Source organism: Crinia signifera, chromosome 11 (genome assembly GCF_055691185.1).
Source record: "Crinia signifera chromosome 11, ASM5569118v1, whole genome shotgun sequence".
NCBI lineage: Eukaryota > Metazoa > Chordata > Amphibia > Anura > Myobatrachidae > Crinia > Crinia signifera.
In genome coordinates this window covers 1,981,441-1,994,039 of record NC_139227.1, presented here as the reverse complement: position 1 = coordinate 1,994,039, position 12,599 = coordinate 1,981,441, and the positions used below count along the sequence as shown (strand labels likewise).

General features: G+C 42.4%; 1 protein-coding gene across 6 annotated transcripts in view; it reads left to right on the top strand.

The window, feature by feature from the left end:
• The window catches only part of CNIH2 (cornichon family AMPA receptor auxiliary protein 2), a 114,766-nt gene that overhangs the window by 95,932 nt on the left and 6,235 nt on the right, over positions 1-12,599 (top strand). For all 6 annotated transcript variants that reach the window (XM_083164385.1, XM_083164384.1, XM_083164383.1 and 3 more), the window contains 2 exons: positions 10,368-10,480; positions 12,110-12,253. In XM_083164385.1, coding sequence (XP_083020511.1) covers positions 10,368-10,480; positions 12,110-12,253 — 257 coding nt within the window. The remainder of the gene's footprint in view (positions 1-10,367; positions 10,481-12,109; positions 12,254-12,599) is intronic.

Below are 12,599 nucleotides of genomic sequence, written 5' to 3'. Positions count from 1 at the left end.
TCTACAGCATGATGGTCGACAGTCATTAGGTTGACACCATTGGGCCGACATGGGAAAAGGTTGACATGGTTCTAGGTAGAAAGGTCATTAGTTTGACAGGTCGTTAGTTTGACAGGTCATTAGTTTGACAGGTTTTTTGAGCCGACATATGCCGACAGGCGGTATTTCATGCCCAAATATGCAGGAGGTGGGTTTGCAGCGCTGATTTAAAAATCACAAATATGTTGGATTGACTTTACATATGTTTTTTCTATTCATAAAATGCAAAACAATTTAATAAACCATTGGATAGGACCTATCACATAAAAGTTCTAAATAAAATAAAATAAAATTGAATGCAAAGATATGGTCTTGCGTTCAGAAACAGTTTAGAACAAAGCAATTTAAATTGCATATAAAAATATTGTGGCAGGACTACTCATATAGTGTCCGATATCCTCACTTCCTATTATCACCTGGAGAAAATATATGGACCAACTCTATGTTGTTTTTAGAGGGTGATTATATTTACCGTCCACCGTTTGGATTCTGGGGTCTTGGATCCAATTATGTTGCAAATTGTTCCTTTTTATGGTCCAAAAAGTCCCTTTTGTATCCAATAAGACGTGGTACACACCATTGATGGTGGTAGTTGTATAAGGTCCCGGTCCTTCCAGGCTGGTTCGGGCAGCTACTGAGGGGTCAGGATGTTGCTGAGACTTGTAGTCCACCTCCACTGAGGATTAGAATCCAACTTCTAATGTGTTTCGCTTGTAAAGCTTTATCAAAGGTAGCATGGTATTTCATGCCCTACCATCCACTGGGGCAACTAATGAACTGTCAAACTAATGACCTTTCGACCTAGAACCACGTCGACCTTTTCCTGTGTCGACCTAATGGTTTCAACCTAATGACTGTCAACCATCATGCTGTAGACCAATTGACCGTATCCCATTTATGATATGCAATAGTGTCAGTCTACAGCATGCTGTGTGAAAATATATATATATAAAATACAACACAAAATCTCTAAAATTGCGCTTTTACGTTATAAAACATGTATTGGTCGCTGTTGACACTCAGTCCCCTGCTAGTTGGAACTGTAAATACTTCAACACACCAACAATAGTGTCTTCAGCGCCCTCTAGTTGTAATGTCCATACAGTATAAAATAATTTAAAAAGAATATAGTACACTTCAGGTAGTTCTTTTGAAGAAAGTTTTTCTTTTATTTTTCAAAAACCGTGACCAGTACTAACGCGTTTCGCCTACGTGAGAGGCTTCATCAGGGGTTTGTGATATAAAAACAGTATAATATACATACAAATTACATTCTGGACATTACACAGATAAAACATTACATACTATGTAAAACCATAGATACACAAGTACATGCAAATATACAGCAATAAAAAGAACAAAGCAATGATATGGATGGATGGATGGAATATGAACAGACTGAGATAGATGGTTTAATTTTCTGGTCAATAATTGATTGTGACCTTAGAGATTTTTTTAAAAGGTACATACCTTGTGTTTGAAAATAGAACCCATCAGAGTCAGGTCAGGTAAATTGTATTCGGATATGTGTGTCTGAACTGACCCGGATTCTTCCGATGTCTATAAAACCTGGTTAGGACCTGAGGGAAAGACAGTTCCATATAGGACTTCAGTTCAGCGATATGTGACATATGTGGCCACTCATTTTATTTAATTTATATTTTATAGGTACATACCTGATTTTAAATTATAGTATACATTTTTTTTATTTTTCTTAGAAGAATGTCTATCGGGTAAAATGTGGGGTTCCTATGGGAAAGATTATAAGGAAAGGTGATTCCATGTGAATCCGGTACAAGGTATATATATATATATATATATATATATATATATATATATATATATATATATATATATATATCATATTTATAGGATGACCATTTTTTTATTATTTTATATTTCATACTGTTTCTGAGCTGTTCAGACTGCAGGGAAAACACTCAGAAACGTGTAGGATCCTGCTTTAAACACGTGTTAAAATACCGGTTTTCTGTAACCGGTAAATTGACAATGTAGCTTTCACATTGCTGCTGGAACCGTTTTAAAGCACTCAAAAAACGGCAATATACCGTGTTACAGCTGCAATGTGAAAGGGGTATCAGTTTGAATATTGTATCAATTTGTAAAGCTGAAGCCATAGTTCTGCAAACCTGAGTTAATACACAGTAGTTATTATAGTTAGCGCATGCGATATGTATATAGTATTTTAATACACATATCTATATTCACAAAATATAATTAGCACTAATATGATAATAAGAAATAGGAGCATCCTACTAATAGTGGTTATTAGCGCATTATCGCGCCCGTGAATCTCATTACAATATGGCGGAGCGTTCCACCTAACATTAGGTGGAGCGCATAATCGCTAATACACATAGGGAAATACCTGGTTAGAACAGACAGTGCACCTCACCCTAATGAAGGTGAAACGCATAACAAAAATACAGTAATATACAAGACGTTAAGACCGCGTCTACTTCCAGGGAAAATGGCGGTGAATTCCACCTCGCTTAGGTTGGAACACACACCAAAAAAAAACATTTCTAAATATTTCAAGATAATAGACTATGCACAATTTAAATCTTGACACATATACTTACCACTATACAGTATATAATATGGAATATAAGAAATGCCTGCAAAGGCTAAATTTAAGCACTATAAAATCACAAAATCGCAATGCATTATGGGGCGATTTCTCAGTATGCACTTTTCTCTTAATGCACTAAATAAATGACACTGTTAGTTAATCCCACTTATTCATTAATACTAAATAGAAGATATGTAGATAATTTTATTATATATATATCACTATATTAAAATAGCACTTAATTAAATGTATAAATTCACATATATAATTAATAAGGGAAGTGATGTCACAGACAGCTGCCTATATATACACAGTCCTGGTACAGCTCTCATTGACTTGCTGGCTGGATCCTCAGGAGAACACATATCCCCCTAGAAAGGGTAAGCTATACCTAAATAGACTTGAACTCATAGGATTGCAAAGGATGGCATCAGCTAATGAATAAATGTGTATTATATTGTTTTTTTCTGTTAGGAATTACCACAATATTTGGGGGCTAATCTGCGAAATATGCAATATTGAAACCTTTGCTGAATTTGCCCCAAATAAATCTTAGGAGGTACTGTATGTAATGGGAACAGTATGAAATATAAAATAATAAAAAAATTGTTCATCCTATAAATATGATATATATATATATATATATATATATATATATATATATATAGCAATAGGGCGTCACACACTAGCCAAAGCGTATGTGAAACAACGAGGCAGCACTCCACGGACTTGTAGAAATTGGTGATAATTTATTCAAAAATTGTGTACATACTGTTGTCCCGTGTGGGGATTTTTAAAGTAAGGGCCGGCTTCCATATAATTACATGTGGTGCACGACACGCATTTAATGCTGCCCAATTTTCTTGGGGTAGGTTCGTTGCATATTGGGGTTAGATTGGTTTTAACCAATATGTCCTTTATGCTGCGTCCACGTTTGAAAGCCGGCATCAGCCGGGAATGTTTAAAGCAGCCCAGTTCCTTATCTTTGGCAACTATCGGCCAGAGGGTCCGTGAGATCTTGGATAGAGATTGGCTTGCAGGAGTGTAATCGGTTATAAATGGAATTTTTTGAAGCAACGGTTTCTTATCAACTCTCTGATCCGGGTTGCCAGGGAGACGGGAGGACAGAGGAGGACAGAGTAAACACCCTTCTTAGGGGCGGCGCTCAGACCCCGGAAATCCCTACCTCCTGTGTACACCGGGATCCAGCGCGTGCACTGCTATAAGTATAGCCACACAGGTAAGACGCTGTTGTATATTGTTCACTTCTGTACCATTGACCTGATGAAAAGACCGCTCCGGTCTTGAAACGTCGTCATCTTCTATGTACACAATTTTTTAATAAATTATCACCAATTTCTACAAGTCCGTGGAGTGCTGCCTCGTTGTTTCACATACGCTTTGGCTAGTGTGTGACGCCCTATTGCTATATTATCTTTTGTGGAAGGCACCCTGGCAATTGCCTTGTTGGTTTATCCAGAGTGCCGAGCTACCAACCGCCTGACTATATATATATATATATATATATATATATATATATATATATATATATACCTTGTACCGGATTCACATGGAATCACCTTTCCTTATAATCTTTCCCATAGGAACCCCACATTTTACCCGATAGACATTCTTCTAAGAAAAAAAAAAAATTTTATACTATAATTTAAAATCAGGTATGTACCTATAAAATATAAATACAATTAAATAAAATGAGTGGCCACATATGTCACATATCGCTGAACTGAAGTCCTATATGGAACTGTCTTTCCATCAGGTCCTAACCAGGTTTTATAGACATCAGAAGAATCCGGGTCAATTCAGACACACATATCCGAATACAATTTACCTGACCTGACTCTGATGGGTTCTATTTTCAAACTCAGGGTATGTACCTTTTAAAAAAATCTCTAAGGTCACAATCAATTATTGACCAGAAAATGAAACCATCTATCTCAGTCTGTTCATATTCCACCCATCCATATAATTACTTTGTTTATTGCTGTATATTTGCATGTACTTGTGTATATATAATTTTACATAGTATGTAATGTTTTACCTGTGTAATGTCCAGAATGTAATTTGTATGTATATTATACTGTTTTTAGATCACAAACCCCTGATGAAGCCTCTCACGTAGGTGAAACGCGTTGGTGACTGGTCACGGTTTTTCATAAATAAAAGAAAAACTTTCTTCAAAAGAACTACCTGAAGTGTACTATATTCTTTTTAAATTATTTTATACTGTATGGACATTACAACTAGAGGGCGCTGAAGACACTATTGTCTTATATATATATATATATATATATATACTCGTATAGCTGGCAGCACTCACAGATGTCTTCCATAGAACAAGAACCACAGTACACTGTTGTCTTGTACTGTGGTTCTTGTTCTATGGAAGACGTCTGTGAGTGCCGCCACCTATACGAGTATACATTCCCCGCTAGCCAGCAGGGTAAGGAAGGCACCAGGCGCAGCTGAATATTGCATTACAAGGAGTGCCGATATCACAAGTGTTTGTGTGTGTGTGTATGTATATATATATATATTTATTTGGTACTTGTTTCCTAGCACGGCGCCCACGATTTTAATCTTATGCCATTGTTTTGATCGCATCGTCGGCATTGAGTTGATTTTATATAGTGTGGTGAGCGCAGCAAGCCACCGAGCCCGAAGCGTGGCAAGCGGAATACATGTGAAGTAATCCGCGTCCGCTCGCTACGCTTCGGGCTTGGTGGCTCACTGCACTCGCCACACTATATAAAAACAACTCCACGCCTACGTGGATAGTGGGGGTATAAAAAAGGTCGGAGGACGCATACCGCCGCCCCTCGTGGGCTCGCTGCGCTCGCCACGTTTCGGGTTGGCTTTGATAGTGGGGGTGGTGTTACCAATGGGGGTGCATTTAACATAGAAATCACCCATAAGGGTGCCTGTACAATTACAAATCGCATCGCATTCCATTGTAATGGCATGCGATGCAACGCGATATTAAAATTGTACAGTGTGGCTCTTAGGACCCGAAAATCAGGTCCCATCGCATACCTTAATTAGTGGTATGCGATGGCATAAGATGGGCGCCGTGCTAGGAAACAAGTACCTTTTATTTATTTATTTCTACTGTAGTTACAGGTCTTGATAGATACTTTGAATGGTATTCAATTGCTAAGTTATTTATATCAAATTGTATTGGTTTGCTGCTGCTCAGCTACACTACATAGATTATTCTAGTGCTGCTTTTTTATCTATCTTATTAATTGCATCTTGATATATGTAGGACAGACAATCTGCATGCAATGCAACTATTCAAGGTATTTAGCTCTGTGTATCATGGAAATTAGATGCTTTGGAATTCCGCACACGGTCCTCATAGCAGACAGACACAAGGTCATCTAGAACACTATAGTAAAGTATCCAATGTAAAGTAACTGTCATATTTTAGCCCAGGATTCTTAGTCTTTAACCTATTCTAATCCTTTCCCATTACACTCAAAATTGTAATTTCCTTCTATGTTTTATGTACCAAGGAATAACGTACTTCATTTCTACAGGACCTAGGGTGGGATTCTGCACCCGCACATCGACGGCTACCGCAGACAGCTCTTGCGTTAAGAGCTGTCCTATGAGGTGAGCCAGCGATGCGCTGTGGGTCCTGGCGGTTCCCCCCTCCCTCTCTTACCTTAGCCGAGTGCTGCTGCAGTCAGAAGGGCTCTCTTCCTCCTCAATGCACCTGGAAGAGGATTTACATTCCAGGGAGGATGAGGTCACTGGTCCGGCCAGCACAGCGCTGTGCTGCCCGGACACAGGTGAGGGGGTTCGACGGGGGTCTGTGTGGGGCGGTGGGGGTCTGTTCGGGGCAGCGGTGGGTTGCAGTGGAAGCCCTTAGGCTTCTACTCACGAAGGTGGGTCTTTAGTGCATCCCACAATTTTTTGTTTAGAAAATCACATATTTTAACTGTCATAACCAAAAAAGACCTAATTCTATTCCTTAAGTTTAAACCAGGGGTGGCAAAAAATTTGATCGTGATCTACCGGTAGCTTGTGGATTGCTCGCTGTTAGATCGTTACCAACTACTGCATTGACTGCTGGTGAAACACACCCGTGTACTGCTGGTGAAACACACCTGTGTACTGCTGGTGTAAACCCGACGCGTTTTGTCTCCGAAGAGACTTCCTCAGGGGTACACAAGAATGAGCAGTATGTTGGTCTAAGACCAATACCAGAATCTTTGTATTTCTTTAAAATTCAATATCTCAGATAGAGATCTTATGGCGATGAACCTTTAGTAAGGGTCCTTGAAAAAGGCGGGGCACTTGAAAAAGGGAGGAGGAGTTTATACCAGAATTACACTGAAACGAGTGAGTCCTCCAACACCTTTTCAGAAAAGGATTTTAGTCTTTCCAATGGAGTAGTAGGCCCAACGCGTTTCGTGAATGAGGTGACTTCATCAGGGGCATTGGAAATATTGAATTTAGAAAGACAAATTTGCACTTCTTGGAAGGGAGAGTATCATACTGATTGAAATAGCGAGAACTGTGTTCCCAAAAAAATGGACTGTACAAAAATAGATATGTCCCTGAAAATCAGATAATTGATTTAAATAGGGCCAAAGACTGCCTGAAGGAACTCTGTACTTTTGGAGTTTGATGAGGGTACTGTCAACCCTAAGATCCATGTAACATCAATAATAGATTTAGAGAACCGGATGTGTACTCATGGGAAACCAAGCACTGCTTCAGTGCCATGTGCTGAGCGGAGGAGAGAGGCTGCTGCCGCAGCTAAATGGGAACCGGCTAGAACGCAATGTGTAGATGGAGCCTTAACCTTTAGTAAGGTGACATTCTACTAAAACAGTGCTCATGCCGATTTCTGTTTTTCTATCCTTTATAATGCAGGCTTGCCTACCCTCCCAGAATTGCCAGCCCCCCTGAGGAGGTTGGCAATCCTCCCGCATTTGTCAGGCAGCCCCCACACCTTCCTTCTGTGCTACACTAATTACCGTTATTTGCGGGTCCGCGGCAAGGGGCCGGACTAAAATGACGCAAGTTGCATCTTTTCGCATAATTTTAGCCCACCCCCTACTCAAGGACCCGCAAAACGTGGCATTTGCATGGATTGGGGGCGGGGCTTTGAGTCATAAGCCCTGTCCCCGACCAGGAGAATCGGCTGGCATCTCCGGTCTGCTCCCAGAGAGGCTATGTTAAAAGTCGGCAAGTATGATATAATGTAATGTTATATTTATTAGCTTATGATTGATTACATGCACATAGTGCTTTGTCTATTGGGTAAAAGTGACAGCAGTGTGTGCTAAGGGATTCACCTTTTTTGGATCACTCCATTCTGCAGCTACAGGTATATTCCCTCAAAACCCACTTTCTTCGTTTCGCTGTCAACACTGCTCTAGATTTTCTAAACATTTTCACTGGCTGCATGTAGTATTTGTTATGAACACAGAAAAAACAGGCTGGCCCTCAGGGCCAGTGTAGCCCCCGCCCCCCCCCTTCTGCAAAACTTTAACGTGCTACCCCCAACCCCACACTGTCACCAAAACACACTTTCCAGCCCTTCAAGTGGAATTGTGAAGGTGGCATCTTAGAAGTAACACAGCTTCCACCTGCACTAAATAGATTTCCCTAATTTTATGATAGGCAGACCCCCTCCCCTCGCCCCACCCATATACCAGCAGCCAACGCAGCTGCCTATGGTAGTGCTGGTCCTATCGGCCTTATCAGAACAAGAAAATAATCTGTTTTCTCAATATATATATATATGTATATGTATATATATATATATATATATATATATATATATGTGTCTAGTGTCTGTTTGTTTCCGAAACACTGCCATTTGTTGACAGTGAGTAAAACTACGGGGGGAATGTAATAGGATGAGAGAATCAGAAAGTGAGAGTTTTGGTAAGAAATCTCCAGTATTTCCAGTCTGGTTTTGATTTCTTACCAAATCTCTCACTTTCTGAATCTCTCATCCTATTACATTTCACCCCATCTCTTTCTCACACATGCACAAACACAGAAGGTAGCAGACTAGCTTTTCAAAGCTTTTGCATCGAAAGCTACTGTATGATCTGCCATGTACATGTTGTGTCCTGTGCTGATGGTCACAAAATCATAACGGTAAATGAATTATTGTTTTCTTTTGCAAATTAAATTTTTATTAATTTTAAATACAAATACATAAACATTCTTTGGTTTCACTGTCATACAGTCAGAATATCTGCGTACCAAATTGTACCAGTATAATTTGAAAATAAGTATAGAGGAGAGAAAAGATAGAGAAGAAGGAGGGGAAAGGGGGCAGGGGGTAGGGGCAGGGATACTCCAGATCCCTCTAGGTGTGAATAATGAGTATACCAAATACATATAGGCCACAGGAAGAAAATAAACAAATATATACTGTAACGGAGGGAAAGAGGACTATCAAGGCACAGGGAGAGGGAGGATTCACATGGATTGGGATACCATATCATCTTTATAAATCCTGGAGTCTCGGAAGACTAGCCAGCGGGTCCAAGTATCCCTGAACTGGGTGTGTCTATCGTACACTGAGGAGAGGATATCTTCCACTTTCCTAAACCAGTCCCTAATCGTTGGGGAGAGGAGGATCGCCATCTCACCGGTATTACTGACTTAGTGGCATTATTTAAGTGGCATAGCAGGGATTTTTTTTTATCTTGAGAGAGGAGCAGGGGAAGGGTGGAAGAACCAGAACAGTGGGTCTGTAGGAACCGGGTCTCCCAGTATAGACCTAGAGAGTTTAAAAATCTCAGACCAGAAAGGTAATATGAGGGGACATTGCCACCATATGTGGAGCGGGTTGCCGGGAGCCCCCGAGCATCGCCAGCAGACATTGGGAACCCCGGTGCCCATCTTAGAGAGAACATCTGGGCATTGGTACCAACGGGACAATAATTTGTATTGAATCTCACGCGCCCCCACACTAGGGGAGCACGTCTGTGCCGGGCAGAATTTTTTTCCCCAATTGATTTCACCGACCTGCCCACCCAACTCCCGATCCCAAGTGGCAGTAAAGTGGGGGAGTTTGCTGCTGGTGTTGTCCAAGAGGAGGTTGTAAAGTATAGAGATCATATGTGAGAGAGGGGATGTGTTATTACAGAGGTGTTCAAAGGGTGTAAGGGGCTTAGAGAAAGCACTGGAGGGGCCCATGGATTGGAGATAGTGGCGGACCTGCGGGTAACGGCAATATTCAGAATCAGATAGGTTCCAGTCTGCCAAAAACTTTGCAAAGGACATGATGTGTCCCCCAGCTGTCCAACCCGGAAGAGGCCCCCATTGAGCCAACATCTATAGGCCTTGAGATCCAGCCCAGGGGGGAAGCAGCTGTGTGTCAAAAAGGACATATGCAGAGAGGACCCAGATGAAATACTGTAGTGGGGGATTTCCGCATAGACTTCCAGGAATTCAGGGTGGGCCCTATAGTGGGGTATTCCAGACTAGGAGGGGAGCCATGGGGCCAAATAGACGGCATAGGCACCTCCTGTTGTTCAATCTGGACCTACTGTTTCAGCGTACCCCTCCTTGTCCACTCAAGGACTCTAGACAACAAGCAAGCCTGGTAGTATCCCTGGATAAGCATTATTGTTTTCACTATATAATATTGGAATCATCATTTCTGAATCATTTTCTCTTTATTTTGTCTTTCTTCTGCTGCACCCTCCTGTTTCTCACAATGCTTTTGTTTCCCCTCCAGCTTGTAGTACCAGAGTATTGCATCCATGGCCTCTTCTGTTTGATGTTTATGTGTGCTGCTGAGTGGGTTACTCTGGGTCTCAACATACCGTTACTATTCTACCACCTCTGGAGGTAAGTACTTCCACATCTTACCCCTTAATAAGGGGTACATAAGAGTAGTGTAGCTTGGGTATATTACGCTTGTGTTTAGCTTAGTTTTATAAAGCATATACATAAAAGTTGTTATACTAGTTATATTGTATATTTGCGTCACTGGGCCTGATTCAGACAGTTGTAATTGTAGGTCGCATGATTGTGGTAGGGGGGTGAGAAGTGCAGGACATGGCCGTCACGCTTGCTTGGTCCCTCCCCGCGATGTACATTACATAGAAAAGTGATTGCACATTTCCGACTGCCCCCTGGTTACGCAGCCTAGCGCAGTCCGGACATGTTTGTATCACATCACACAGCTGGCGGGCTCTCCCCTAAGTGGTTCAAACATGCCTGTGCTGTCTGGACTGCTCCCCCAAAATGGTAAGTCACCGCACCCCAGTTGCATCGGCTTCGTCCGTGAATAGCAATTTCCACACTTCTACAATTAACTCTGAATCAGGCCCCTCATCTTGCAGTGCAATTAGTTTATTGGGCATTTGTCAGTAATCAGAATAAGTTTTTTCCAAACAGTAGTTGATATTTACGAACAGATGCTGATATTGATTTTAAAATGTTAGTAATTGTTTTCTTTAACCACTGAAACACAACATTTGTGTGGATCCATTTAAAATCGATTGAAATCAATGAAAATCCACCTTTAGTAAATATACCCCCTGGTTTGTCGTTATGGAAACTCTTTCTTTTCAGAAACAAACAACATTTCTCCACTCCTGCTGCACCAAACAGTCATGGCAGCCAATAGGGGGGGGGGGGAGTACTAATTACCCGGGCCTGGGCTTGCTGGAGGGGCCCGGCGGGGGCCCTGGTCTGATCCCCCCCTTCCCCCTCCGTCCCTCCCGGGCAGCAGCAGCAGCCCACACCTACAGCATGTGCTGTGCTGACAGCAGGCTCAGCATGAGCGTCTAACACCAGGAGAGGTCATGCTGAGCCTGCTGTCAGCACAGCACATGCTGTAGGTGTGGGCTGCTGCTGCTGAGTTTTGAGAGTTTTTCTTCACCCCCCTCTAAACATTTTGGGGGCGTGGCCTAAGCGCAGGAGGTGGCCACACCTCCTGCTCTTAGGCCATGCCCCCAAAATTTTACTGGGGCCCTTATTCAGATCCCTTCGCTCGCACGCATGCACGGGCCGAAGCGAATGTACCAAACCCCGCCCAGCAAATGGATCGCCGGCACCGCCCATTCGCACGCCGAGTTTAGGTGCTCGGCATGCGTACAGATGTTTTATGTGCACATCCATTCCCATGCCTGTGGGAACCTCCCCCATCATTCGATGGTCGACGACTATCGAATGTGGAAAGCGCTCGCCCGTGTATGAGTCGTCAGGACCACTCGTACATATGAGCGAAGAAAACCAGGGATATGGGCGGGCAGCTGACATTCGGTTTAGTCAGCTGTCCACCCCCCCCCCCCCGGCCACACAGTCATCTAGCGTTTTAGCTCTGCAAGCTTCCGCTCCAGCATTGCGCAGTGTGAGAGCATCAGGATAGTAATGACTTTCAGCGTACATGTTACAGATTTCACAGGAGCACAAAGTGTATTATAATCTGACAATGGATCAGTAGTAAATATCTGGCGTTTCTTTACACAGGTACTTCCACCGACCTGCGGATGGTTCAGAAGCTATGTTTGACCCAGTATCTATAATGAATGTGGATATTCTGAATTACTGCCAGAAGGAAGCTTGGTGTAAACTGGCATTCTACCTGCTGTCCTTCTTTTATTACCTGTACAGGTAAGCTACATATAAGCCCTGGGGAGCAGGAAGAATGGTACACAAACTATAGAGAAATGCCAGTGAGCAGTTATGTACAATAGGAGACTTAGGGGGTATGCAATGTGCCACCGCTATTTCCGATGTGGGAAATAGCGGCGGCTCCCTATTCAATGCTGTCTTTAACGAGAGCATTGAAGCGGGATCAAGGCAGGACGGGCCCATAACGGCCATGGATTGTCGGGATCCCGGCCACAGATCGCCAATCCATGTCTGTTTTCATGGCCACGACCCCTTTGCGCCGAGCGGCAGGCGAGACATTGAATCCCGCCTGTCGTTCTACGGTCGATCAGACTGCAAATGGGGT